General features: G+C 30.5%; 2 protein-coding genes and 1 long non-coding RNA gene across 3 annotated transcripts in view; 2 read left to right on the top strand and 1 right to left on the bottom strand.

The window, feature by feature from the left end:
• Window positions 1–26,367, top strand: part of LOC122272569 (uncharacterized) — a 568,266-nt gene that overhangs the window by 405,121 nt on the left and 136,778 nt on the right. The window lies entirely within an intron of this gene.
• Window positions 1–26,367, top strand: part of LOC122271535 (uncharacterized) — a 162,185-nt gene that overhangs the window by 19,654 nt on the left and 116,164 nt on the right. The window lies entirely within an intron of this gene.
• LOC107447300 (disintegrin and metalloproteinase domain-containing protein 11) overlaps window positions 1–26,367 on the bottom strand; it is a 195,358-nt gene that overhangs the window by 76,251 nt on the left and 92,740 nt on the right. The window contains exons 3-7 of the mRNA XM_071185601.1: window positions 15,748–15,896; window positions 14,392–14,471; window positions 8,171–8,240; window positions 4,229–4,311; window positions 558–621 (exon numbers count right to left, since the gene is read on the bottom strand). Of these exons, the coding sequence (XP_071041702.1) occupies window positions 558–621; window positions 4,229–4,311; window positions 8,171–8,240; window positions 14,392–14,471; window positions 15,748–15,896 (446 nt within the window). The remainder of the gene's footprint in view (window positions 1–557; window positions 622–4,228; window positions 4,312–8,170; window positions 8,241–14,391; window positions 14,472–15,747; window positions 15,897–26,367) is intronic.

Here is a 26,367-nt window from a genome sequence, read left to right as displayed (position 1 = left end):
AGACTTTTAATTTATCTTGTCGGAAAAAATTATTCAATTTAAAATTGGAAAAATACATTAAACATTTTTAAAAAATGTAGATTAGGTTACCTTTAAAAAATTACTAATTTGGTGAAATGTTATTCATCAAGTTGAAAGTATAAAATCCTTTTATTTTCCCGAGCATAAAATGTTAAGAAATGGTCAAACTCGAAGCCTGTTATTCATTAAAAGGCCTTATTTCATGCGGCAGACAATTTTAAAACACATGCGTTTCAAATATTATAAAAAAATATTCTAAAGCATAAGTTAAAGTTTTAAAAAAATAATTGAAAGAAAAATAATAAAATGACAAAAATATCTGCTAGAATTAAATTTGTCTGATGCATTTGTAAATGGATAAAATATATCAACAGCTACTTTTAAATTGAAAAAAGAAACGTCTTAAAGATTTGTTAAAGTTTTAAAAAAACTGTACAAAGTATTCGTTAACGTTTGAATAAATATCTAAATCACTTAATAAATTTTTTAGAAGATACAAATTTTTTGTTGAAGAGAAACTAAATTTGATTACTCACAGACATATCACCACCATAGAATGGATGGATAACAAATGTCTCATTTCCCACATGAATTACTCCACTAAAAGAAAAAAGAAATATAAGTTCATAAAAAATAATGCAATATATTGTGGCGAACGGCACCTATCGTAAGAACGCTGAAACCGTCCTGGCGCGACAACTGGTAGACGGTACGCTGAAACCGTCTACCAGTTGTCGCGCTCTTTCATCAGCTAGGCACGAGTTTGCTGTGTATCAAAACATTATCCTTCTTTTTCCTGCGCTTTTACAAATCTGTTATATTTAATAATAAAAGTTAAGTTTGTTATGTGAATTCGTGATTATTGCTAAGTTAATTCCCCTTCTGATCTAAACAAACTACATGAACTTATTATACTGAAAGAAAATGTTAAGTAACATTTTAAAAAAACTTTCGTATTTTAATGGCAACGTTATAATGGAGCGGATGTGTAATACTTAATTTAAAAATAAGACGTGCTTTTTATTTTTATTTTGTAACCGTCGTTGAACAGCCGACCCAATTTTGGGGTTACGACTACTAATGTTCAATTCCGTAGCCTTGTCATTTTGAACCTAATCTAGAAAACATGGGAACTTTTGGATCAAGTATTGAGAGAAATTTGCTTTCGCTGAGGACTTTATGATGGAACTAACCAGCATTTGCGTTACACGGAGAGGAAGACCACGAGAACGCCCCACGTTTACAATGACGGCAAAGGGACTCTAACCCATGATCCGTCTACCACTGAGGATATTTCACGTCAGCACTGTGGTCGGTGCAAGCCAGATGCAGAATCCGTATTGACCAGCCGTTGCCGGGAAACTCCAGGATCAGTATTCCCAGAGGTATTGATTTGCTATGGGAACATGGAGGATTTTGCGACTCAACGGATTTCATTGAACCCAATATTGGGTTTACGACTACCAATGTTTCATTCCATAGCCTTGTAATTTTGAACCCAATCTAGAAGACATGGGATCTTGGATCAAGTATTAGGAGAAATTTGCCTTTGCGGAGGACTTTTGATGGAACTAACCACCATTTGCGTCACACGGAGAGAAAGATCACGAGAACCTCCCACAGTTAGCCTGACGGCAAGAGAACTCTAACCCATGATCCGTCTATTACTGAGGAATATTTCACGTCAGCACTGTAGTTGGTGCAAGCCGGATGCGGAATTCGTATCGACCAACCATCGCTGGGATTCGAACCCGGTTCACCTCATTGGAAAACGAACGCTCTATCGCCTGAGCCATCACTGCTCAATGAGACACGGTTAATTTTTTTTTTTGGTCATAAAACAGACAAGGCATCTTAAGTGAGGGGATCTTTCCGAATCTGTCGTTCTAACTAAAATCGCCAATTTGCCAAATGGATTTTAAACTTGCAAACGTTTTTTTTTTAAATGTAAGTAGATGTGGGGTGGGTACGAGTTATACCTTTCAAGTTGATCCATTTCTGTGATGTTTATTTTTAGTGAGAATTAGTAGTTCATATAGGGAAATCTCCCCTTGAATGGCATGGTTAGTAATCAAAATCTTATAACAGGAAGTACAAAAAACAATTCTAGCAGAAAATCCATGTGACAGGGCAATTTTTTTAAAAAGTTCCAAATTTAAGTTAAATTTTCCCTGCCAGATGGCACTTAGGACAGTAAAATCAATAAATCAAGGAACAATAATTGAAAATCATATAATGGGATTTCGGCTCAATGTAATGTGCCAAACATAGAAGATATTGTAATGTCTCAATCGAAAAGTGAAGAACTACTTAGTGAGAAACGCGAGAGTGAAAGCAGTAAAACCAGTTCGATTGCCAAAATAAACAAAAACAAGTGAAAAATTTAAACACCTCCTAGTTTAATAAGGCAATGAGAAAACTGACTTAGAAATTTTTTTCATTCAACTTCAGCCATTCCCATTTCTTCCCTTAAATAATATTTTTTTTCAAGGTTTCTTATAATATATGTATATTGATTACAGATCAGCTTTTAGAATTAAAAAAATTATTTTAATTGAATAAAATTAAAAAGACGTACTGTTTATGTTTGAGAAAAAAACAACGACATTTAAACTAAACAATGTATCATGGTTATAGTACTTGTATATATTAGTGTATATAGTTTTTGCTATAAGGTTATCTGATCAAATGTTATAACTACAGTTAACTTTGACTGAGCCTTAATGTAATATGTATTAGAACAAGAAAGCTTTCAATATAAGAAGAAACTTTTATTTAAAAAAATATTTTTTCGAAGGGATGTTATAGAGTTTAGTACCGTAAACCGAGGCGAGTCTACCCATTTTTTCAGTTTGTCAGCTTTCAAGTGGTCAAACTTTTTTAAATATTAAAGAAAAAAGGCTTTTAATAGGTGTTTCGGAATCGCTATTTATCCCTCTTTAAAGCTGTGAAATCGATTTTAGAAAATAATAACAGTTACGCTGTTACTGTATATTTTTATAGAACTGCTGACAAATCTCTCGTATGGGGCGAGTCTACCCATTCTACTAAAATGAATGTTAACATTGTAAATAATCAAATTTTACTATTAAATTGTTATTTTAGTTACTATATAGGATATTTATGAAGTAAAATTCATAACTTTATTATATATTCCATTTTTTTATTCATAAAATAACACAAATTGAGTATTTGATCGATTATCACATTTTGATCACAGTTTTGTTTTTATAATCATTAACATTATAAAATAACATTTTTTTCTGATTATTGTTGATAAAAATAAATTAAAATTAATATAAATTTACAATTAAATAATTAATAAATAATAATAATTAAAGATTATTAACAAAATCGAAATTCAAACATTGGGAATCATGAAAAATCCTTTTCCCATTCTTTTGGGAGGTAATAATAATTTATAAATAATAATTTATTTAACTTGCATTAAATAAAAAAAGTTAATTTTGTAATATAAAAATTGAAAAAATAGGTAAAATAAACATATTTTATATTTACATTTATATTTAACCTATAAATTTTCTTATTAATGATAAATTTATCAATGCAGAATTAAAATAATATACTCAAATTCATTTAAAATGACTTAATTTTAATATAAACAAAGTTCTAAATTATATTATTATGCTTTATTAAAACTAAATACGAATGGGTAGACTCGCCCCGCGAATTCTGGCTTTTTGTTTACAACAGCAAAACTTACATTCTTTTTGTTTTTTTTCATATAAAATTAATGTAATCTTAGTCTTAGATAAGTTTATCACTTAACCAAAGTGAAAATAGTAATAATAATAATATACTTACGGAGCACCAACTAAAAGTTTGCTGATTTTCAATACAAATCTCTCAAAAGACGTTTGAACAGGTCGGTTAAAAAGACACCAAATAAATAAAAACGGATCAAACTACTACAGCGCCATCTTCCTTAGAGTCTGAACTAAGTCCTCCATTGGTAAAAATTTTTTTATTTGCAATTTAAAATAGTGAAAATTAAATAAAACTAAAATGGGTAGACTCGCCCCTGGATGGGTAAACTCGCCCCGGTTTACGGTAATTTAAAGTTCAATAAAATATAAAGATTTGCAATTAATGACGAAGATTAAATTATGGAGTTGAAAGATGAAGTTGATGACACTAAGCACAAATGACATAACGCAATAAATGTAACCTGATTATAACGTTTTACCTGATTCCGTTGCATGTTCGTAGCGCTGCTATTCCACCAGGATATTCCTTTATTGTTCCATGGTAATAACACTGTTCAATTTCCTATTTAATAAATAAATAGTAAGTTGTTATTTTATTTTTTCCCTGCATGACGGTTAAATAGTCACCAGAAACATAACCAAACTTAACACTTCTTACTACACATAAAAATCTAATGATGATGTCATAGTTTTCAATTGTTTTCCGTGCATTTTTATTGGCCAGAAAATCACATGGTACGTTCCATTTTTACCACATTAATTTTCATATCGGTTTGGTTGTCATCAGCATAAAATTTATATAAGGCATAAAGGTATTGTTTAGCCCGGCCCACCTCCTTAGCTGTGTGGATTTTGAAAAGGAGGATTTTTTGCGCGACGTGGGGATGAGAAACAACAACAGGTATTGTTTTCTTTTAAATATTTTGGTATTCCTAATTTACAGGCTTTGGAGAAAGTAGTATTAGGCAATGCCAACTTTTATCTATTAAAAGGTACCTCAAGATTGATTAGAGTAAGCTAATCAAATTGATTAGCTTACTCTAATCAATCAATAATATACTGATCAATCAATAATATACAATATCAATAATATACTGACTCAATAATATACTGATTAATTGATGTTTAATACTCGTAGTGGCAGTTAAGCCACAAAGTATTTGTCTGTACTGTTATTATTGCGTTTTGAATTTTGTTTGTTTTTTAAATTAAGGGTTTATGAAGATTGTTTTTATTATTATTGCTCTAAGAATAACGCAATTCTACGTTGCATTTTAAGATAAAGTTATTTAAATCGGTTTTTCCTTAACCGCTTTACAATTCTCTGGTGCAAATTACATTAATATACTATTATAAGTTATGGTTAAATGAACTTAACTTTCAGCTTCATGCTCAAAGTGATGAATGCAGAAATTGTATTTTAAATATCCGTTCGTTTATTAAGCTAAAATATTAAATTACAGCTCACCAAATTTATTATACTTTTAAATGTTATTTCAAATAATGATTACTTAAAAAAAATGATTTATGTTTACTAATAGATCTTAATAGAATTATAAGGGAGAGAAATATTTGGAAGTGGAGTTACAAGTGTTCCTTTTAGCACGTATATTTTTAGTCGAATAGTTTCGACTGTTTCATGCCAAGAAACAGCAATTATCGGGGTTGGTGAACGTCACCGAACAGGGGTTTACCTCCCTAGTAACAGAAATAACAGTAACTCACGTGATATCTTTTCCATTTTATGTGAAAAATTAACTAGTCAATGAATTGTTCTGATTCATTAGTAAAATCAAGTGAAAATTGTTCACGGCCACTTTACTAAGCATAAACAACACATTTATAAGTATAGATGATGTTGTTGGAAAGTAAGAGCGTGAACACGAACTTTAGTAGCCATTTTGAAAGCTAATCTATAGATCTAAAGGTATTCATAGTTTTTTTTTCCGTTCACGCGGAAAATATTTTCAATAGGTAAAATAACATTTAACCCAGAGCTACGAAAGAAAAATAAAATATGCCATCAAACAATTCTTTTTTTTTTAAAAAATTAAAGTTATTTTATTGCACTTTCCACTCAACAAAAACACATATTGGAAAGTAGTATTTAATACTTAATTTAACTTTCTTATTTCAAAACATTTCGAAATTTTTTTAAACACAATAATAACCAAAACAGAATGTTTTGTTAATTAACTAATCTTAAACTTAGATAAAAACATTTGTCTTCAGTTTGCAAAAAAGTTCCAACTCTTTTTCTTTTTACAAAAAGAAACCGCCGTCTTTAATTACGGGAAATTAAAAACTTTTGGTATTTTTTAAGTACAAAAAAGTTTTTTTTTAAGAGAAAATTGTTGCTTACAAAATAGAAAAAATAAAATAAATTTTTTTCACCCGCATTTTATTTTGGTGTGAGAGCAACAAAAATCAAAGGAGGGATTTTAAACTAAGCGCTTCATTCCTCTGTAGTATTTAAAATGCTCTTTGAAGAACAAATAAATGTACGTAAAGCATTTTTATAACATAGAAATGCATGTAAAAATTCATTTTAAAACATTATTGGCGTTTATAATGGGAAAGAATTCGCAACGAGAATAGAATGTCGTAGAAATTTGTCGAGTTTATTTTCTTCAAAAAGTTATAAATAATTTCTCAGATTTCAGTGAAACGCCACACTATGCAAAATGAAAAATCCTTTGAAATCTAATTTTAGTATATTGGTGGTTGTTGACTTCTGCCGGTGAATGTTGACAATTGCATGGTCGCTTTGTAAACGTCCGAAATATATACTAGGTCCAGTTAAGTGCCACTGCCAGGTATACATTTGTCCGGTATGCCCTACATTGATGTTTTTAAAGTTCATTGCCACTCTCCGGTATACATTTGCTCGGTATGCTCTACATCAGGGGTTGCCAAACTTTTTTGATCATCAACCCCTATATAATTTCTTCGAAATCTCCATCGACCCCCATAAAAGAAATTTTCTGTTTATTAAAATAAAACTCTATTAGATACTGTGTTTGTACATTTATATTACGATTTTGAACATTTATTAAAGTAATAGTACATAGCGTAACAATAGTTTTATGAAAAATATATTATTGTTGAAATATAAATACCTTCATATTTATGAAATAATAAGTAATTATAAGTAAGTAGAAATAATAAGTAAAGTAACTACGGATTTATTGCTTCTTAATCAATGACATGGGTGTTCCTGATGTTTTTTTTCAGCAAGGTTCGTTATATTGGGTTCAAAATTGGTCAATTTTAATCTTAAATCCCCTCGAAACTCCACATTTAATTTATTTCTGTTCTTAGTTAAGATTGAATTTACGTGACTGAAACCGGCTTCAACCATATAGGAACTTGGAAATGCTATCAGAAATGGCTGAGCTATTTCGTAAAGTCTTACATATGTTTGCATTATATTTATATTTGTCCAAAATTTGCTTATTGTTAAATTTTTAAAAAGCGTCTTTGCTTCAAATCCCCATAATAATTCAGTAAGCTCATCGTGCAGGTTGATGTCCACGTTTTCAATTTGAGCTGAAAATGGCACAATGATCCAATCAGGGATGTCAATGTTTTCCAAATCAACAAAACGCAGTTTAAAATCGTCGCTCAATTTTTGAAGATTACCTGCATATATTTCCAAGTCTACTTCTTTTATTTCCAATTGTCACATATCTGAAAAATACTGATGATCCTTCGACCAATCGACCCTTCCGGTTCGGATCGACCCCCATTCGACCCCCTGGCTCAGATCGACCCCCGCTTGTGTTAAATAGACCCCTGGGGGTCTATATAGACCACTTTGGCGACCTCTGCTCTACATCAATGTTTTTAGGGTTCAGTGCCACTGCCTGGTATACATTTGCCCGGTATGTCCTACATCAATGTTTTGTAAGCTCAATTGCCCAGTATGCATTTAACCGGTACCCCAATCATAGGTGTTTCTCCTAATCTATCCTATCCAGATATTAAAATACCGAATAAATATAATGATATTAACGAATCAAATCGGATGTAACAGATATTTCGGACATTCACCAAAGCGACTAATGTGATTGTTGACATTCACCAGTGAAAATCGACATTCTCTTGATTTCCGTCATTCACGATAGCAGATAAACTTTCTAGCGACGAGACGTCACATCATTTGCGCACTCGTGCTTGCGCGGTTATGCAAACAACTCATATTAGTTTTTTTTAAATTTTAAAACTGAAAAAACTAGCCATTTTTTACCTTTTATTTTACTGAATATATGTTTCAAAATCATTATTTTTTTTACGTAATCGGGAAATACATAATAGGGAAAGGGAATACATACTTGTGTTTTACATAATAGGGATTATAGGGAAAGTGAAATAAAAATGATTCAATTCATTTTCTGAGTGACAGACATAACTGTACTTACCTGTGTAGAAATTTGCTGAGCTCCTTCTGGTAGAAAATGTTTCTGTATCAAATTTGGAGCCAGCAAGTGACTGAAAATACAATTTTTATTTGCAACAGTTTCATAAAGATACGCACACAAAAAAGTACTCTATTGCTTTATCTTTATTTGCTCAGTACTTATTTTCCTATAAACGATAATATATTAAAGAAAAATATGCCAACAAAAGGAAGTAATTTCTAAATAAAAGAAAAAAAAATCCCAAAATAAGAAATAAAAAGACCAATTGTGCCTTAATTGCTCTGTAATTCGTTTTCAAAAAGGATAAAATAAAATTTTACTTCAGATTTATTCATGGCACAATGGGAAATAATTCCTCTAGGGTAATTCATCTTTATAGCATTTAAAACGTTATAAGAAATTAGGTAATATCTAAAATTTATTTGCATATATTTAGTTGTATATACTTATTTAAAAATAGGTATAATTATTTTGAACAACGAGAAATAAAATATTTTTTTAGTTTATTTTTTAGCATGTGCAAACAGCAAAATAATTTTTTTAATAATTTTAATATTTCTATTTCTAAAAGAATGAATTTACGAAACATCATTTAGGATTTGATATTAAAATATATTTGTGAGTATGCTTCCAGAAAATTAATTTTTATAAATTGTTCAAAATATCATCTAGGAAAAAAAATAAAAAAATTAAATAATAAAAAATAAGGAAAGAAAGAAAATTTTTTTTAAGTGGACGAAAAAATTTCACCTAAATTATATTTTCATAATATTATAAATTTATTACTCTATGTTTTGTTTGTTATAGATAGGAGTTAAAAGATATTATTCGTTCATATTTAGTCCATTTAAGAACATTGTCTTTTTTAAATTTATATTTTATTGCTTTCTTCTTTTTAGTTTCGCAGTTTATTTACCTCAGAAAGTTGTCATATTTTGATTGGCGATAGAAGGAATTTTCGCCAATCGAAACTTGAACGTTGTTTAGAAACATTTGAAACTCGTATCAAGGAAGAGATTTTTGGATGAAATTTTAGTTAAGCTGGTCAAGAAAACGAGTGACCACCTTAACCAGTGCTCCATTGTTACATTCAAACCAAAGAATTTTGTGTGAAGAGGATGAACACTAAATTCACACAAGTTTCAGACCAGGATCAATAATACTGTTTTAAAAAAATATGAATTAAATGCAAAAAAAAAGAAAAAAAGAAGAAAAACGCAATAACAATTTAAAGAAATATAATCAAAGGAAGTTTTGACTAAACTTTGCATAATTCTACTACTCAGTCTATTTAATAATATAACACGTGAGTCAATTTCTGCACTACCAATTTTTACTCTCTATCGATTTCTAATTTAATTTTATCGTATTTTATTGTATTATTACATTTCAAAAAAATGTAATAATACATAAATTAAATAATAATATATTTTTAATTTTTTTTTCAATTCCTACTATTAGTTCTCTCTCTATATATATCTTATTCAAATTTTCAATCTTTAATAAAATACTTTTTATTCATCCACTCAAATTCAAATACATATTTTTTACACTTTTACTGGATGACACTTAATGTTAATACAGTTCTTTCAAGTATAAACTCATTCAATAAATTTAGTTAATTAATTTTAGTTTCATATGTTAGAAAGAAAAAAAATTTAAATACTTAAAAAAAGTAACTAAAATAAATATTTCCTCTGTTGACCCTAAGTAGGAATTGACTTTATATATATATATATATTAATTGTTTTCTTACTTTAAAAGCTTCATACTTACAATTCTGAAGAAAAAGTAAAAATTTTTTAAGACTTATTTATGCTTCTTATAGGTAATATGCTCACGAAAATTTATTTTTCTTTTATCTATTGTAAACAATTTACAAAAAACAAGTAAAAGCTTAGATTTCTTTTTCAAATTTAAAAGCTATAATCAAACTCAAATGGTAAAATCTTTTTGTTCAGTTTTTGAAAGAAGGAAAAAACAACACTGTTGTAAATATAAGAGTTGTTTGCTACAAAAGTATCTCTCTGTACATTATGTTTCAAATTAGAACAACGATCACTTAAGATAAAGGATTTCTTTCATTTAATAAAAAAAAATGGCGTCATTGAATCAATATAAGTTGTTCTACAACTAGTCCTACAATGTTGATTTATTTTACGGATATTAGTCAAACAACTCTATAAAACTTTTGGAACATTTTTTTAAAAAACAAATAAAACGATTTCTGGTAGATTCCATCGGTAAATCGATTTTTGTGTCTCGATTCTTTTTCATGGAATTTTTATCGCTTCGGAAACCTTCTTTTTCGTGAAGGAAATAAGAATTTTCTATAGAAGGGGAGATATGAAGTAATGCCTTTATTTTGGCCGAATCGACCGGTCACTTCCACGATTGAATGAATGAGAACTATTGAAGGGAGGAAGATTGAAAGTGTGGGGAGAGATATCACCTCAGAAATTGATCACCTTTTTTTTTTCTTTTCCCTCTCACTGCTTAAATAATAAAATAATGCGGTATTAAATGTCGCGCAACTTACAGTTCCTGGCCAAATTATTCGACGCACTAAAAGATTCCATGTACAATCTTAATTATCAGGTGATACTATTACAGCTGTATTGTTTTTACGAGACTAAAACCAGTTTGCACTTGTTTACGTTCGTGTATCCATTGGATAAATTAGACGATATATAATATAAATTCGACAGTTGGATAAATTAAACGATATATTATATACATGTAGAATATTCATTATGTCTGTAATTATATTAGCATACAGTACCGCTCAAAAGTATCAGTACACCTAGAAACTTATAAAAAAATGGCAAAATTCAAAGTGTCATAACTTCTTTAAAAATGATCAAAAATGCTTCTGCTTTAGCTCATTTTGAAGCTTAAAATCTCTACTTTTATGTACTCTAATTGTTTTTAATTAATATATTTTGCAACTATGTACAATTACACTCGAAACAGTCATAGAAAATTGTATTAATTTTTTGTGAAGTTTGACGCGATGTACGGGCACAAAGGGGTTAGATATTCTTAATTTTTATTATACCATTGAAAAATTTGGACTTTTAGCTTTCATTTAAAGAAAGAAAATTTCAAAAAAACATGTTTTTTGATGAAGTTATTGTGAAATAAAAAAAAAGTTTTTTTTTCAGAATTTAATGATTTTTCAGCAATTATAATGAATTCCGCACAGGAACTATTTAGGTTTGTCCTCCTACCTTCGGTCTTCGATCCATTAACCAGCATAAATCATATGTGGAAAGTCCTTCAAGAGCAGTGGCGAAAAATAGACAAGATAACATTAAAAAAGCTGTTTGATCGGATGCCTCGAGTGTGTGCTGCAGTTATAAAAGCGCGGGGAGGATATTTTGAAGAAAGCAAAATATGATGTAAAATATTTTTTCATTATTACATTTTTGTTTTCAAATTTTTTCTGAGAAAAATACGAAAAAATAAATTTCAAAATATTAAATTGTAAACGTTGATTCTTATTTCATTATTATATTTTCCAAAAAAAAAAAGTTAAAATTGTTATAATAAATTATGTAACAATATTATCGAGAAATATTAAATTTTAATTTATTTTAATTAAAAAAAATTCGTATCATATTATAATTACACTAAAATTCATTATAATTGCTGAAAAATCATTAAATTCTGAAAAAAAACCTTTTTTTTTATTTGACAATAACTTCGTCAAAAAACATGTTTTTTTGGAATTTCTCTTTTAAATGAAAGCTAAAAGTCCAAATTTTTCAATAGTATAATAAAAATTTACAATATCTAACCCCTTTGTGCCCGTGCATCGCGTCAAACTTCACAAAAAATTAATACAATTTTCCATGATTGTTTAGAGTGTAATTGAACATAGTTGTAAAATATATTAATTACATAAAAGTAGAGATTTTAAGCTTCAAAATGAGCTAAAGCAGAAGCATTTTTGATCATTTTTACAGAAGTTATGACACTTTGAATTTTGCCATTTTTTTTATAAGTTTCTAGGTGTACTGATACTTTGAGCGGTACTGTATTATAATAATTAGACTAAAACTATTAGACGCACTATAAGATTCTACGAAAAATCTTAATTATTAGGTGATACTATACAGCTTTATTGTTTTATGAGCCTGTTAGCACTTGTTTACGTTAGTTTATCAATTGGTTAAATTAGACGATAGATAATTTAAATATAGAATCGTTATTATATCAGGTATTATATTACTATATTAAAATAATAAGACCAAATTATTAGACGCACTGTAGTGTTTTAATAATGACGTGTTTTGCGCGAGTTTATAGGCAATACTTTTACATTTAAACATACATGTAATGGTTTTTTGTTCGGGAGATTTTTTATATACTTCCTATTTGTATTTATTTTTAACGTATTGCATTACAATTCTAACGAATTGATGCACGAACATAAACAAGTGCAAATCGTGTACAAGCAATAAAAAGCTGTATAGTAATCACCTGATAATTAAGATTTTACATAGAATCTTAGAATACGTCTAATAATTCGACCAGAAACTGTACTTTCTGGAAACGATTGAAACTTGTGCAAGCACGAGTTTCTAACAAAATATCTGTAAAAATCGTTTTTAATGATAGACTTTGAAGCACACATATCTAAACAAATATACTATTCAGATTTTATTCTCATGTCAAACAATCTTGAAGAACGTAATTTCGTAAAAAACGTTCTTTGAGGGGCTGAGCAACAAATCGAGCACTAATCTAATTCTCCTGTGCTTAAAAATTTTGTGCACAGTGAACCGAAAAAATATCTTTCAGAATAACATTTGTTCTAATGATCGTTTTTCCCACATTTGGTTTTTTGTTCTAATGGTAGAAAAGATTGATCTCAAATATTCTAATTAATTAGAGACTTTGTAACTTAAGTTATGATATTGGGTATTAAAGTTCTTTCTTTAATTTTTTGACAGATCTGGAGAATATGGAGGTGCATCTGAAGAATAAGATCCCAGTAGTTACTGTAGAGAACTGAAACATTTTTGGATTCTGTTAATGTTAATATCACTTACTACACATTTTGCCATATCTCGGGACTTCCTTCATCAAAGCGAAACATTTTTACACGTAATTATCGAACTTGTATGTTCAATAATAATTAATTACATGCAAAAAAATAAAAATAATGTTCTTTAAAATTTCATAATTCGAAAATTATTCGAAGAATTTCGTTCAAAGCTTGTATTTTCTCATTTAAAACAACGCAGTTTAAAAGTAAGGACAAATTTCCATGCCTTAATATTTCCTAATTTCTTCAACCAATATAGAATAAAATAATAAATAATGTTTAAAATTATTTTTAATAAAATTATCTTTGGATAAATGACTTTTATAATTATTTGCAAAATTGTTCCGCTTAAAAAATTAGAGAATTAGAACAAATTTTATTCAGGGTGACATCTTGACACCTGCAGTCTATAATTTATTTATTTTTGTTTCATGTAAAACATTCGGCTTTTTTTAAATAAAATTACCATTTAACCGATTTTGCTCAATTTTTTTATTTTTACCACGTAAAATTATATTTTAAAATGGTGCAAAAATTGAATACTTTACAATTTAAAATTTTTTTGATCTTTATTATATAAAATAATAAAAAATGATAAATATTAACTAAAAGTTATTTTTTGCATGGAATTATCTTTGGATAAACGAATGTTATAATTGAGTGCAAAATTCATTTCGCTTAAAAAGGTTTCGAGATATAGCGAAATACGTAAAAAGTAAAATTTAAATGAAAGGATTCACACTTTAGGGATCTCTCCTGGCGAAACTATTGAAACCATATTTCCCAGATTGTGACTACCCTTAATATTTTGCTGCTCAGAAATCTAAATCCGTTGAAAAAAAAGATATGCTTATTCAGAGATATGTTTTTCTGTCTGATCTCGCAATACATATTATCGTTTGCACTTATTAATTAGCATATTTGTGATCACCTCCTCGATCCATTAAGAATGAGTCTTAGAACATGAAAATCCGATCATTAGATCAAAAGTTATTCAGGGTGGTCCGTTTTTTATTTTACTCTCTGTGCATCATTTAATATTGCAAAAAGGCCTATTTTCCGTAAAATAAATAGTCATAATCCAGAAGTTTCCACAACCTTTTATAATGATATAGAGAAAGCGATAAAGATATTTAAATCCTAATAATGTTGAAAATATATAACTTACGTATTTAGTTCCAGATCTAGTTTAAATTTGTAATTGAAGGCTTTTACTAAAAGAGAAGTTGAGTGATAATGTTTCCCAGTCTGAAATTAAAAAAAGACAAGAACAACAATTAATTTCAAATATCATGGTTACAGTGATGTTCGCAAAATGTCAGCTCATTTAATATACAGTGGTACCCCAATTTAACGAATTCATTGGGACCGAAAATATTATTCGCTAAATCGGGGATAATTCGTAATATCGGTGGCAAAAAAAACTGACTAAATTTATGAAATATCCGAACATCTCTAATAAGCAAATAAATAGAAATCTCACACTTTTTATTCACAAACTTAAAATACAGCGAATGATTAAGCGATGATTAATTCGAAATTTTAAAGCAACTAGTGAGTAAGGTTTGCTTATTTCCTTGATTTTTTACTTTAAAAAGTTCTTTTTGAGCGTTATGAAGAGAGCAAAATGCTCCTTCATTTACATCTTGCTGCATTAGATAAGTTTTCACTGCTTCCAAATAGTACGAAGCTTCAGAAAAAGTAACAGTTTTCACTGGTGATTGATTATCATCGACTTCTGTGTCAGAGTTGCTATTCATTGATTCTTATAAATCTACATCATTAACTTCATAAAATTCGTTAAATCTATAAATTCGGTAAATAGGGGTTCGTTAAGCAGAGGTTCGAATGAACTTTAAAAAAAAATAGAGATAATTTATTGGCTAAAACAATAAATTCATTGATCAGTTTTTTATTCTGCTCAAAATTCTCGTTTTAGAACATGGGCAAAACCCGTTTCACCAACTTCTCAAATGAAAATTGATCCTTCTTTTTTTTTTCAAAGAATAAACTAATGAACCCAAATATATTCGCAATGTGATGTCCTCCATTTGCTTAAATCAATTAAAACATTTTTTGAAGAGACTTTAGTTAGGTATTCTCACTAAAGCTACACAATGAGCTATTGCGAAGGTCTGGGAAACATCCCTGAGGATGATCCGAAGACATGCCATCGCAATTTTGATCCTTTGTAGAGGGCACCCCTGCTTCGATAGCCCGACGACTTGCATGATGCGAAGTCGAGCACTTTACGGTAGAATAGTTTAACGAGGACCGCAATCCCTCGGTCATACTAATCCAAGTGGTCACCCACCCGCACACTGACCGCAGCCCTCAATGATCTGCTGGGAACCATGTCTTAAAGATCAGTCCACTGCGGGACTTAGGTTTATAATGAAATCGGTACTTTGCATTCAGAAGTTCCCGCGGGCCGCACATCAGCAGTCGGCGGACCGTAAGTTTTTTACCCCTATAAGATTTAGTGTGAAGGCATGATGATTAGGGAATTCAAAACGGGACTTACCTTGTTAGCCCCAGCATCCCTGGTTAGAACTCCCAGCTTCTGATGTTGGCGCACTTGCACGGGATAGATGACTTCATAATACCTTGAGGGTATGTTGGCGATGAATTTCTCATTTTCGGGATACAATCTTTTTAATCTATCTGCCTCCGCTGGTGTAGCGTGCAGTTTCAGGCCAGCAAAAAGAAGAAAGACACAACATTAGATATTTGTACAATACAGTTACATATTCTTTTTAAGTTATGATATTTATTTAATAACTTCAACTTCAACTTCCAAATGTATTATGATCGATAAAGTAAGGAATTTAAATTCACGATAGTTAAATAAGATAGTTTGTCACGATATTTGAGCCGCGACCACTCAGTATTTAAGCAACTGAGCTGTCGCTGTAACGATTGTCACTGTGTGGTGGTCAATGGGTTACAACTTGTCAAGGCGGCCGGTGCGCGTTGCTGACCCTATCGACTATGTCAACCTTCATCTATCAAAAAGTACCTCAAGGTGGAATCAAATTAACATGTCTTATATACTAGTGATTTGGTATTTAATATTTATAGTGGTAGTTACGCCACAATCTCGCTGGCCCACAGCCAGTTGTTGTTTAACTTTTCTATAGTTAGTAATTGGAAAAATATTATATCTTCTGAGTTGCTTCTTATGCTTATTAATGTTATCTGGAAATGTGTTTATCATTTTAGAAATAGTGAAATTTAGCGGATTGCAGTTATTAATAAAAAAATCAGTGCATTGTATTTTCTTTGTTAGTGAAAGTAGCGACAGTGCTAAAACCATATTCTGATTATTCTCACCACAACTGAGGACAAAAGTAACAGACATTCGTGAACTAAGGTCCACGAATGTCTGTTACTACTTGTTGTGATTTTTGAATATAGTGTTTTATAGTATTCCCCTCATTCAACAGCACCATCCATTAACGAAAAAAAAATCGTCTCTGAACTTAGTGAGAATATTCTAAGTAGAATGCAGCGAATTCTTTCATTGATTTTTCTATTCGCCTCTTACTTTTGAGGACACCCTGCTAAGCTATTCTTTAGGTTATACAAAATTTAAAAAAAATTAATAAACAAAAAATAAATAAAATTAAAAAATATATATATTGTAGCAGCACTTTGTTTAGCGTCGTAACTATTTTAATGTTCGAAATATCAAGCAATAATTGCAATAAGCACTGTATTTGTTGCATGCAGAGCCATTTGTCGAAAAAATTTTGATCTGGAACCAGGAATTATTTAAGTGAAGTGATATATATGTTACTGTGAATGATCGAAATTGGTGGTTGTTGACTTCCACTGGTGAATGTTGACAATTACATTGGTAAATGTCCAAAATACTAAGTCTATTTAAGTTGCCCACTATATATTTGCCTGTTATTCCCTACACCAATGCTTTGTTGAGGTACAGTACCACTTCCTGGCATATATTTGCCCGGTATGCCCTACATCGATATTTTTTTTAAGGTCAAGTGCCCAGTATGCATTTAACCGGTACCCCGAACACTGATGTTTTTCCTAATCTATCCTCAACAGATATTAAAATATCGAATAAATATAATAATATCAACTAATAAAATGATTTCATATCGGATATAACAAACATTTCGGACATTCACCAAAGAGACTATGTGATTGATGACATTCACCGGTGAAAGTCGACATTCTCTTGGTTTAGGTCATTCATATTTATATAGTTCAGTCGTTAGTGTAATTTAGTATACTCTGCATGTCATAGATAAAATAGAAAAAGTTTGAAAAAATAAAGTGTGATAATTATTATTTCAAAAACATATTTAAATCAAAATATAAATAATTTAATATTCAAATAATGTAAACACTTTATAAATAACTTAAAAGAACATTTATAACACGAGAAGGACACCTTTAGTTAAATTGCACCGATTTCAAGCAAATTTACGGTTGGCATAAATATGCTGACATAATTGGAACGATTTGCACTGTAATTAAATACAGTGATAAGCACCACAGCTGTTACGTAATGGAAAAGATTGAAATCATTTTATACGAACTGTTAACGACTTTATGCGAGGGAACGAGAAAGGCTTATCGTGGACGTAGGAGGGAAGGGGAAGGAAAATTTGAACTTCTGGTTGGTCTTTAAATAAAACAAGTTAGAATTTAAATTCACCAAAATTTTGATCGTATTATTAATTAAGTATCGATTAGAAAATTATTATGAAATTTGAGAGTAAACCGTGTTAATAGGGGAGATAGAAAGGGTCCTTATTTAATTTGGGGTTAAATCAAATTGTTTGGAAATAAATATTTTGAAACAAGCATTATTTAGCGATGTAAAAAATCATATTTAACCGCAAAAGATGGAATACAATTAATGGAAAGTTTATAAAGCCGAATGATCAGCATATTTGTATTTAAATATTCCAATTCTTCAACATAATCGCCAATCCTAACACCACAGTTAGTTTACAACAACAATATTAATCAAATTGTATTACCGTCTGGCTTTTACTCGCAGCGGAAATCGAAAGCGCAGTGTTCAAGATATGTCTGCGATGCTGTTAATTATCTTCAATTTTAGTAATAATTTTAAAATCTATCTGACAGCCGTTAAACAGCACAAACCACCATAAGTATGAGTTCAGGACATTTTAAAATCTATCTGGCAGCCATTAAATCACATAAACCTCCAGAAGTATGAGTTCGGGACATTTCAAAATCTATCTGAGAGCTATTAAATCACCTAGCACTCATGAATGTGAGTTCGGGATATTTCAAAATTTATATAACAACCATTAAATTCCCTAACACCCAATAGTATGATTTCGGGACATTTTAAAATCTATCTGGTAGCCATTAAATCACCTAACCACCATAAGAATGAGTTCGGGACATTTTTAAATCTATCTGACAGCCATTAAATCACACAAACCTCCATAAGTATGAGTTCGGGACATTTCAAAATCTATCTGAGAGCTATTAAATCACCTAGCACTCATAGATATAAGTTCGGGATATTTCAAAATTTATATTGCAACCATTAAATTCCCTAACACCCAATAGTATGATTTCGGGACATTTTAAAATCTATCTGGTAGCCATTAAATCACCTAACCACCATAAGAATGAGTTCGGGACATTTTTAAATCTATCTGACAGCCATTAAATCACACAAACCTCCATAAGTATGAGTTCGGGACATTTCAAAATCTATCTGAGAGCTATTAAATCACCTAGCACTCATAGATATAAGTTCGGGATATTTCAAAATTTATATTGCAACCATTAAATTCCCTAACACCCAATAGTATGATTTCGGGACATTTTAAAATCTATCTGGTAGCCATTAAATCACCTAACCACCATAAGAATGAGTTCGGGACATTTTTAAATCTATCTGACAGCCATTAAATCACACAAACCTCCATAAGTATGAGTTCGGGACATTTCAAAATCTATCTGAGAGCTATTAAATCACCTAGCACTCATAGATATAAGTTCGGGATATTTCAAAATTTATATTGCAACCATTAAATTCCCTAACACCCAATAGTATGATTTCGGGACATTTTAAAATCTATCTGGTAGCCATTAAATCACCTAACCACCATAAGAATGAGTTCGGGACATTTTTAAATCTATCTGACAGCCATTAAATCACACAAACCTCCATAAGTATGAGTTCGGGACATTTCAAAATCTATCTGAGAGCTATTAAATCACCTAGCACTCATAGATATAAGTTCGGGATATTTCAAAATTTATATTGCAACCATTAAATTCCCTAACACCCAATAGTATGATTTCGGGACATTTTAAAATCTATCTGGTAGCCATTAAATCACCTAACCACCATAAGAATGAGTTCGGGACATTTTTAAATCTATCTGACAGCCATTAAATCACACAAACCTCCATAAGTATGAGTTCGGGACATTTCAAAATCTATCTGAGAGCTATTAAATCACCTAGCACTCATAGATATAAGTTCGGGATATTTCAAAATTTATATTGCAACCATTAAATTCCCTAACACCCAATAGTATGATTTCGGGACATTTTAAAATCTATCTGGTAGCCATTAAATCACCTAACCACCATAAGAATGAGTTCGGGACATTTTTAAATCTATCTGACAGCCATTAAATCACACAAACCTCCATAAGTATGAGTTCGGGACATTTCAAAATCTATCTGAGAGCTATTAAATCACCTAGCACTCATAGATATAAGTTCGGGATATTTCAAAATTTATATTGCAACCATTAAATTCCCTAACACCCAATAGTATGATTTCGGGACATTTTAAAATCTATCTGGTAGCCATTAAATCACCTAACCACCATAAGAATGAGTTCGGGACATTTTTAAATCTATCTGACAGCCATTAAATCACACAAACCTCCATAAGTATGAGTTCNATATATCACGTATTCAGAACAATTTTATAACGAAAATTCCGTTTTGTTTTGTTTTTGAGCATGTGTTTGAGAAAGGGAGCGAAAGACAGAGAATGTGTTGAAGTGTTGAACAACAACACAATCTGCACTCTACCAAATTCTGCAATGAGGGCAAATGCTGCACTCGTCTTGCGGATATGTTTTGTTCCACATATAATATGTTTCGTGAAAAATTCACATTACTCCGCACTTCTATGAAATTAACTATTTCGAGCACGGTTTTTCACTCATTGTGGAGTCTATTATTTCAGAGAATGATGTCACTTTTCCATGTACAATGAAACTCATTAAACCCATTTGTAACATTTTATAACCGTCGTTGAACAGCCGACCCAATTGTTTTGGGTTTACCACTACTAGTGTTCAACTCCTTGTAATTTTGAACCCAATCCAGAAGACAAGGGAATTCCTAGATCGAGTATTGGGAGAAATTCGCCTTCGTGGAGGACTTTTTGATGGAGCCATCTCACATTTGCGTTACATGGAGGGGAAGACCAGGAGAATCTCCCACGATTAGCCTTACGGCAAAGGGACTCTAACCCATGATCCGTCTACCACTGAGGATATTTCACGTCAGCACTGTGGTCGGTGCAAGCCGGATACGGAATTCGTATCGACCAGTCATCGCCGGGATCGAACCGCGGTTCACCTCATTGGAAGGCGAACGCTCTATCCCCAGAGCAACCCCATTTGTTTTAGTTGCAAACATACGCAAATTCAAATTTGTCATAAACTTCACCCGACTCGACTTTTTATCTCTTTCGGTGTTAAACTTAATTATAGCAACCGCAAACAACTTATCTTGTTCTATTAATTAATTGGATTTTTAATAACCAAAAGAAACTTTTTCTATAACTCCTTACAAACTGAACATTGTTTTCTCGATCTACAGTAACAATAATTTCACGTTAATTTGTAAATTTAACAGTGAGGATTGATGAACTCAAAAAAGCAATTTTTGCTGACTTACGAATGTAATCTTTCGGATTTTCCTATAGTGTATTGAACGACCTTCGTACATTCACAAAATGTAGCCGAACATTCAAACTCATGATAATGACAAATACCATTCAAAAACTAACAATGAAGATATAATTTTAATAATTCTAATTTAAACTATTAGCAATCATTTTTTTCCCAATACCCTCCGGGAGAATGACCTTTCGTCATACAAGCATCTGAAGGTCAGATTTATTGGCCATTTTTTTAGGGGGCAAAATATTAGGTGGACCATGGTTGCTCCCACAGTCAATACAGATAGTGCGTAGAATGAAAGAACATCCGCGCCTTGCCCAGGATTCGAACCCAGAACCTTTCTGATGCAACGCTAGTTCACTGACCCCGGTTGGCTTATTAGCAATCTTAATTGGTACATATCTTATAACAATATATTTTGACAATCAGATGATCTGTGCATAAAAAATACATAGGTAAAAAGAAATGTCTTATACCATTTTATCTCAGTTATATTCGGAACATTTTATCTCAAAATTCCCAACAAATGATAACAATTTAAATTAATTGCGTAAATGTCTAAATTATGAGCTTCTCACCTTAGATCATAGTTATGTATACTGATTGTAATATTTTTTTTTCAATTTTATTTTAAAAAAATTAGATATTTTGTTCTTTTCTTAATATTCGTGAACTTAAATAAATTTGAATGAAAGCAAATTTGAAAACAATTTATAATGAGGTTCCAAAAATGAGATGTCATGCTAGTCATGCTGTATTGAAAATAAAAATTCTAGAATAAAAAAGGTATATAAAATGCACTAAAAATGGAACAAAACAACGAACAAAACAAAAAAATAAGGAAGAACCCACCTGTGGGAATGCAACAGCCTGATAGCATAGCAAAAAAGAAAAAAAGAAAAATAAATGCATTGGTATCTAAAAAAAATTCCTTCCCCCTGCCATGATAGATCATCCACACAAATTTTGAAATACAATAAGTAATTCCTTCATATAAACAATATTGGTTCATTATGTTTTCTTAGCGTAAACCAGAATAATTTTGAACTAATGTTTAACCATTTCCAGTCAAGTGGACCCAAACACACCATTTCAACAAATATTTTTTTACTAACTCTGTGACAAATATTTTTCACTAAATTTATTTTTCTGCTATTGTCAAGGCTTCTGAAGACATCTATAAAATATTAGTAATTTAATTAGAGTAAACACTTTGTGTTGATAAATTTTTAAACTGCTCTATCTTATTAACTTAAAACGGTTATTGACATTTGAAATTTTTTGAAAATGTATAATTATTGCTTTTGAGATTTATTATGTGTTTTATGATGCATAAAAGTTGCAAGTCAGTAAATAAGAATTAAACAAATTTCATTTAAAAAAAACAAGCGTTCAACTAGATGATTTGTTCATTGATTTAGTGAATGGTGCTCATATGTACCACTTTATTTCTTAAATAAAATATAATTTTTCAGACATGAAGTCTTAAGGAATGTATTCAAGCATATTTCAATTAAAATAATAATAATGGTTAAAACATTTCAATGCTTGGTTAAAAGAAAACAGGGAAAACAAATAACGTTAATCATGATTTATAAATTATGTAATATTTTTGTTAAAATTAAAAATTACGAGATTTTAAAAATTATTACTAATAGGAGGCAAGAACGCAAACTGAAGAACATTTTATCTCGATCTTTTCGACATTTTCACAAAAAGGCATGCAAATTATTGGGTCGATAAAAATCTAAAAATTTTAGAAAACCGAAAACTAAAATAAAATATTTAAAAGGAATAAAAGTAAATAGAATCGCGTTATTTTAAAGTTTAAAACAAGCAATATAAAAAAAGAAATTAAAGTCAATTCTACTTAGGTCAACAAAGGAAAATTTTATTTTAGTTACTTTTTATTAAATAATTAAAAATTTTTTCTCCGATATAAAACTAAAATAAATTCCTTATATTCAGTTAATGAATTAATATTTGCAAAAACTGTATTACCATCAAGTGTTATTTACTTTTTGGACCGACAAGAGTATAATGTAATGAAAAATATGCTTACAAAATTTTTTTTTTAAATGTAACTTTTAAATTTTTATTTCAGAAATATATATATATATATATATAATATATATAGGAATTTCACCTTATTGTTACATTTTTATTAGAGTAATTAGTCTGTAATAATAGTACAATTTTTCAATGTGTTGGATTAGTTAATACTCTTGACAAACTTATAGTTTATATCTTATCATTTGACATTTTACAATGTTTGAATGACTTTCGAAACTTAGTTCCAAAAAGTACCACGAAGTAATTAGTTAAACTTTTTTTTGTTATCTTCTTTGATGTTTCTTCTTTAGAAGAAACCTGCCCCATTTTGTCCGTATTGCAAAGGTGGACTAAATATACCGAAAAACAAAAATTATGTTTTTTTTTCATGTCTTCGCGTTATTTTGTAATATTACTTCGGACATCTAATTTTCTTTTCATTTTTAATATGAAATTACGAAAATTATTATATTTAATTATTTAAACGTACTATATTATTATTTTTATTTTTGCCCGCCATATTTTAGCCACCATTTTGCTTTTTGGGGTATTTTTAGTGTATTTCAAAATTTCAACTATGAATTCAATTTACCTGCAGATAAAAAAACCTAAATAAAACCCCCCGAATTTTGAAACAAATTTTATCGAAATACTAATTTTGGCCGCGAAATCTTGGATGCTGGTCCACTGTGCATAGGCAGGGAGTGATGTGGGGCTTTCCAACATCTAATTGCCGATATTCAGACATTGCCATTCTATACATGGTTCGCCCTTTTATAGGAAAAGGACAAACAATTCTCCATCGAATGTCCAAGAAATCGATTATCGTGTGCAAAGAGGAAGGACCATGTTAATTGCTTCGACGTCTTTTAGTTCCTTCAGGGCCGGAAGAAAGGAGAAAGAAATAAGCAGAAAGTAAATTTCATTTCATAAACTTCGTTGAACAGCCGACCCAATTTATTGGGTTTACGACTACTAATGTTCACAACTACAATGTTAGCCTCGCAATTTTGAATCCAATCCAAAAGACAAGGGAACTCCTGGAGCAGTAGTGAGAGGATATTGCACGAAAACCTCCCACGGTTAGTCTGAAAGCAGGGGAACTAACTTATGATCCGTCTACCGCAGAGGATATTTTACGTCAGAACTGTAATCGGTGCGAGACAGATGCGGAATTCGTGTTGACCATGGAATTCGAACCCTGTTCCACCTCATTGGAAGGCGAACGCTCTATCCCCAAAGCCATGACAGCTCATCTGAAAGTATAAGTACAAATACGAGACTGCAGAATTGATCCAAATGATCTCGAACTGCTGGAATCATTTCATATGTGTTACCGTAAGCCGTGAAGAAAGAATTGCGCGATTTGTCCTGAAAGGGGAATGAAATAGATTTTCAGGAGTACAGTTCATTGGGCGACCTCATAAGATCAGACGATTTTATGTAAGATAGATTGAATCTCCGTACTTATCCATTCCAGACAGCCGATTTTCCGTTTTACGGTGTTTTATATGAGACCAAAGCATTTCTAACTGCCTATGATCACACGGATGTGATTTCAATTGGGTATAATATGAAAAAAACACAACTACTTCGATTTAGTAGGAACAACATATGACGCAATGCTAAACGAATGTAATTTAGTTGTTGTTTATTTAGTTATTGTTATTAGTAGTTGTTGTTATTTGTTTTAGTTGTTGTTGTTTATTTAGTTGTATTTAGTTTCAATAACTTTTCATTATAATGCAATAAAATCTGGCGAGCAGCTATTTAAATGATCGAACACTTCGTTTGTTTATTTGTTTCTTGAAGTTAGGCTCGTAGAAAATGCCGTTCATGGGTTAAATTTAGTAGGAACAACACAACCTGTGACGTAGGCTATATTATACCCAATTACAATTTCAAGTAATGTCTGACAGGCGTTTAGCCTTGAATATTCAATCTAGAGCACAAAAAAATATAAAAAAAACTGCACGTGATCGGCTTTTTTAGAAAGGACATGTTACTGCGCTTAGGGTTTTTGTTTACATTTTGACGGAATGCTTATGTGGGTGGAGATTTGTCAATGTGAAATGAGACAGTCATGACCAGTATAATAAAATGACCACTACTAACCACTATGAGGTACAAAAGTGAAAGTCTGTCTCAGTTCGCTTTCGCTAGTAACTTAAAAACAAAAGCACCGATTTAAATCGCGTTTTTTTCCTCAATAGTTTGCTAATTTTTAAAGGTAACAATAATCTTTCTCGGGAATTACGTAGTTCGAGCACAGTGTAGAAAATATGAAATTTTATGGATGAAAATTATTGGTATACATTTTTACCAATTACCAGCATTTTTACAAGTATTTAAAAAATCGAAAGTGAAACCAATAGAAAAATTAAATATCCTTGAAGCTCGCTAAACTCATCTTTTAAGTTCAGAAGTAAAGCGTACCAGAAGCAAATATGCAGGCTAACATAAGTTATAACATAATGTTATACATATATTACGTTATAGCGTAAGTTATATATTGAAGAAATATATACTTATTAGCTTTTTCTTATTCGTCCAAACAGAATTTCAAGGCTTTTAAATTTATTAAATTCTAATATTAAAATATTTTAAGAACAACAATTAATAATAATGATTATTTGTTCATATCTTTTCTTAGCACAAATTTTACACTTACAACTTTTATATTTTCATCGTTAATATAAAAACATCATGAACTTTATAAAGAAAATCAGTACTTATCGGTTAGTAGTTCTATAAAGACAAGTTCGACTACAAATGATTTGCACCAATCACCGACCGCCAATAATACACAGAGGTGCATTAAATATGACAATATCGTGAATATTATGCAAAGCAATAATTATTGAAAAAAATATTGTGTATGTCGTGACAATTAATTGGGATAATAAAAATATTGACGCCAATGTAAGAGATAAATTAGTAAGGAAAATGTCACAATATTTTTTTGACAATACATCACGGTATTAAAATTACTATTGGTGTTTATGCTGTATGGCTGATAATTAGAAAAAAACCAATCAACACATGTTCTTTATAATTAATAAGTAGAAGAGGAGAGTTTGGGCGAAAAAAGTGGATTGATGCCTAAACATATATATATACAAATACGAGACTGCAGAATT

The sequence above is a fragment of the Parasteatoda tepidariorum genome, chromosome 9 (genome assembly GCF_043381705.1).
Source record: "Parasteatoda tepidariorum isolate YZ-2023 chromosome 9, CAS_Ptep_4.0, whole genome shotgun sequence".
In the NCBI taxonomy this organism is placed as follows: Eukaryota; Metazoa; Arthropoda; class Arachnida; order Araneae; family Theridiidae; genus Parasteatoda; species Parasteatoda tepidariorum.
This window is presented reverse-complemented; position numbering and strand designations above follow the sequence as displayed.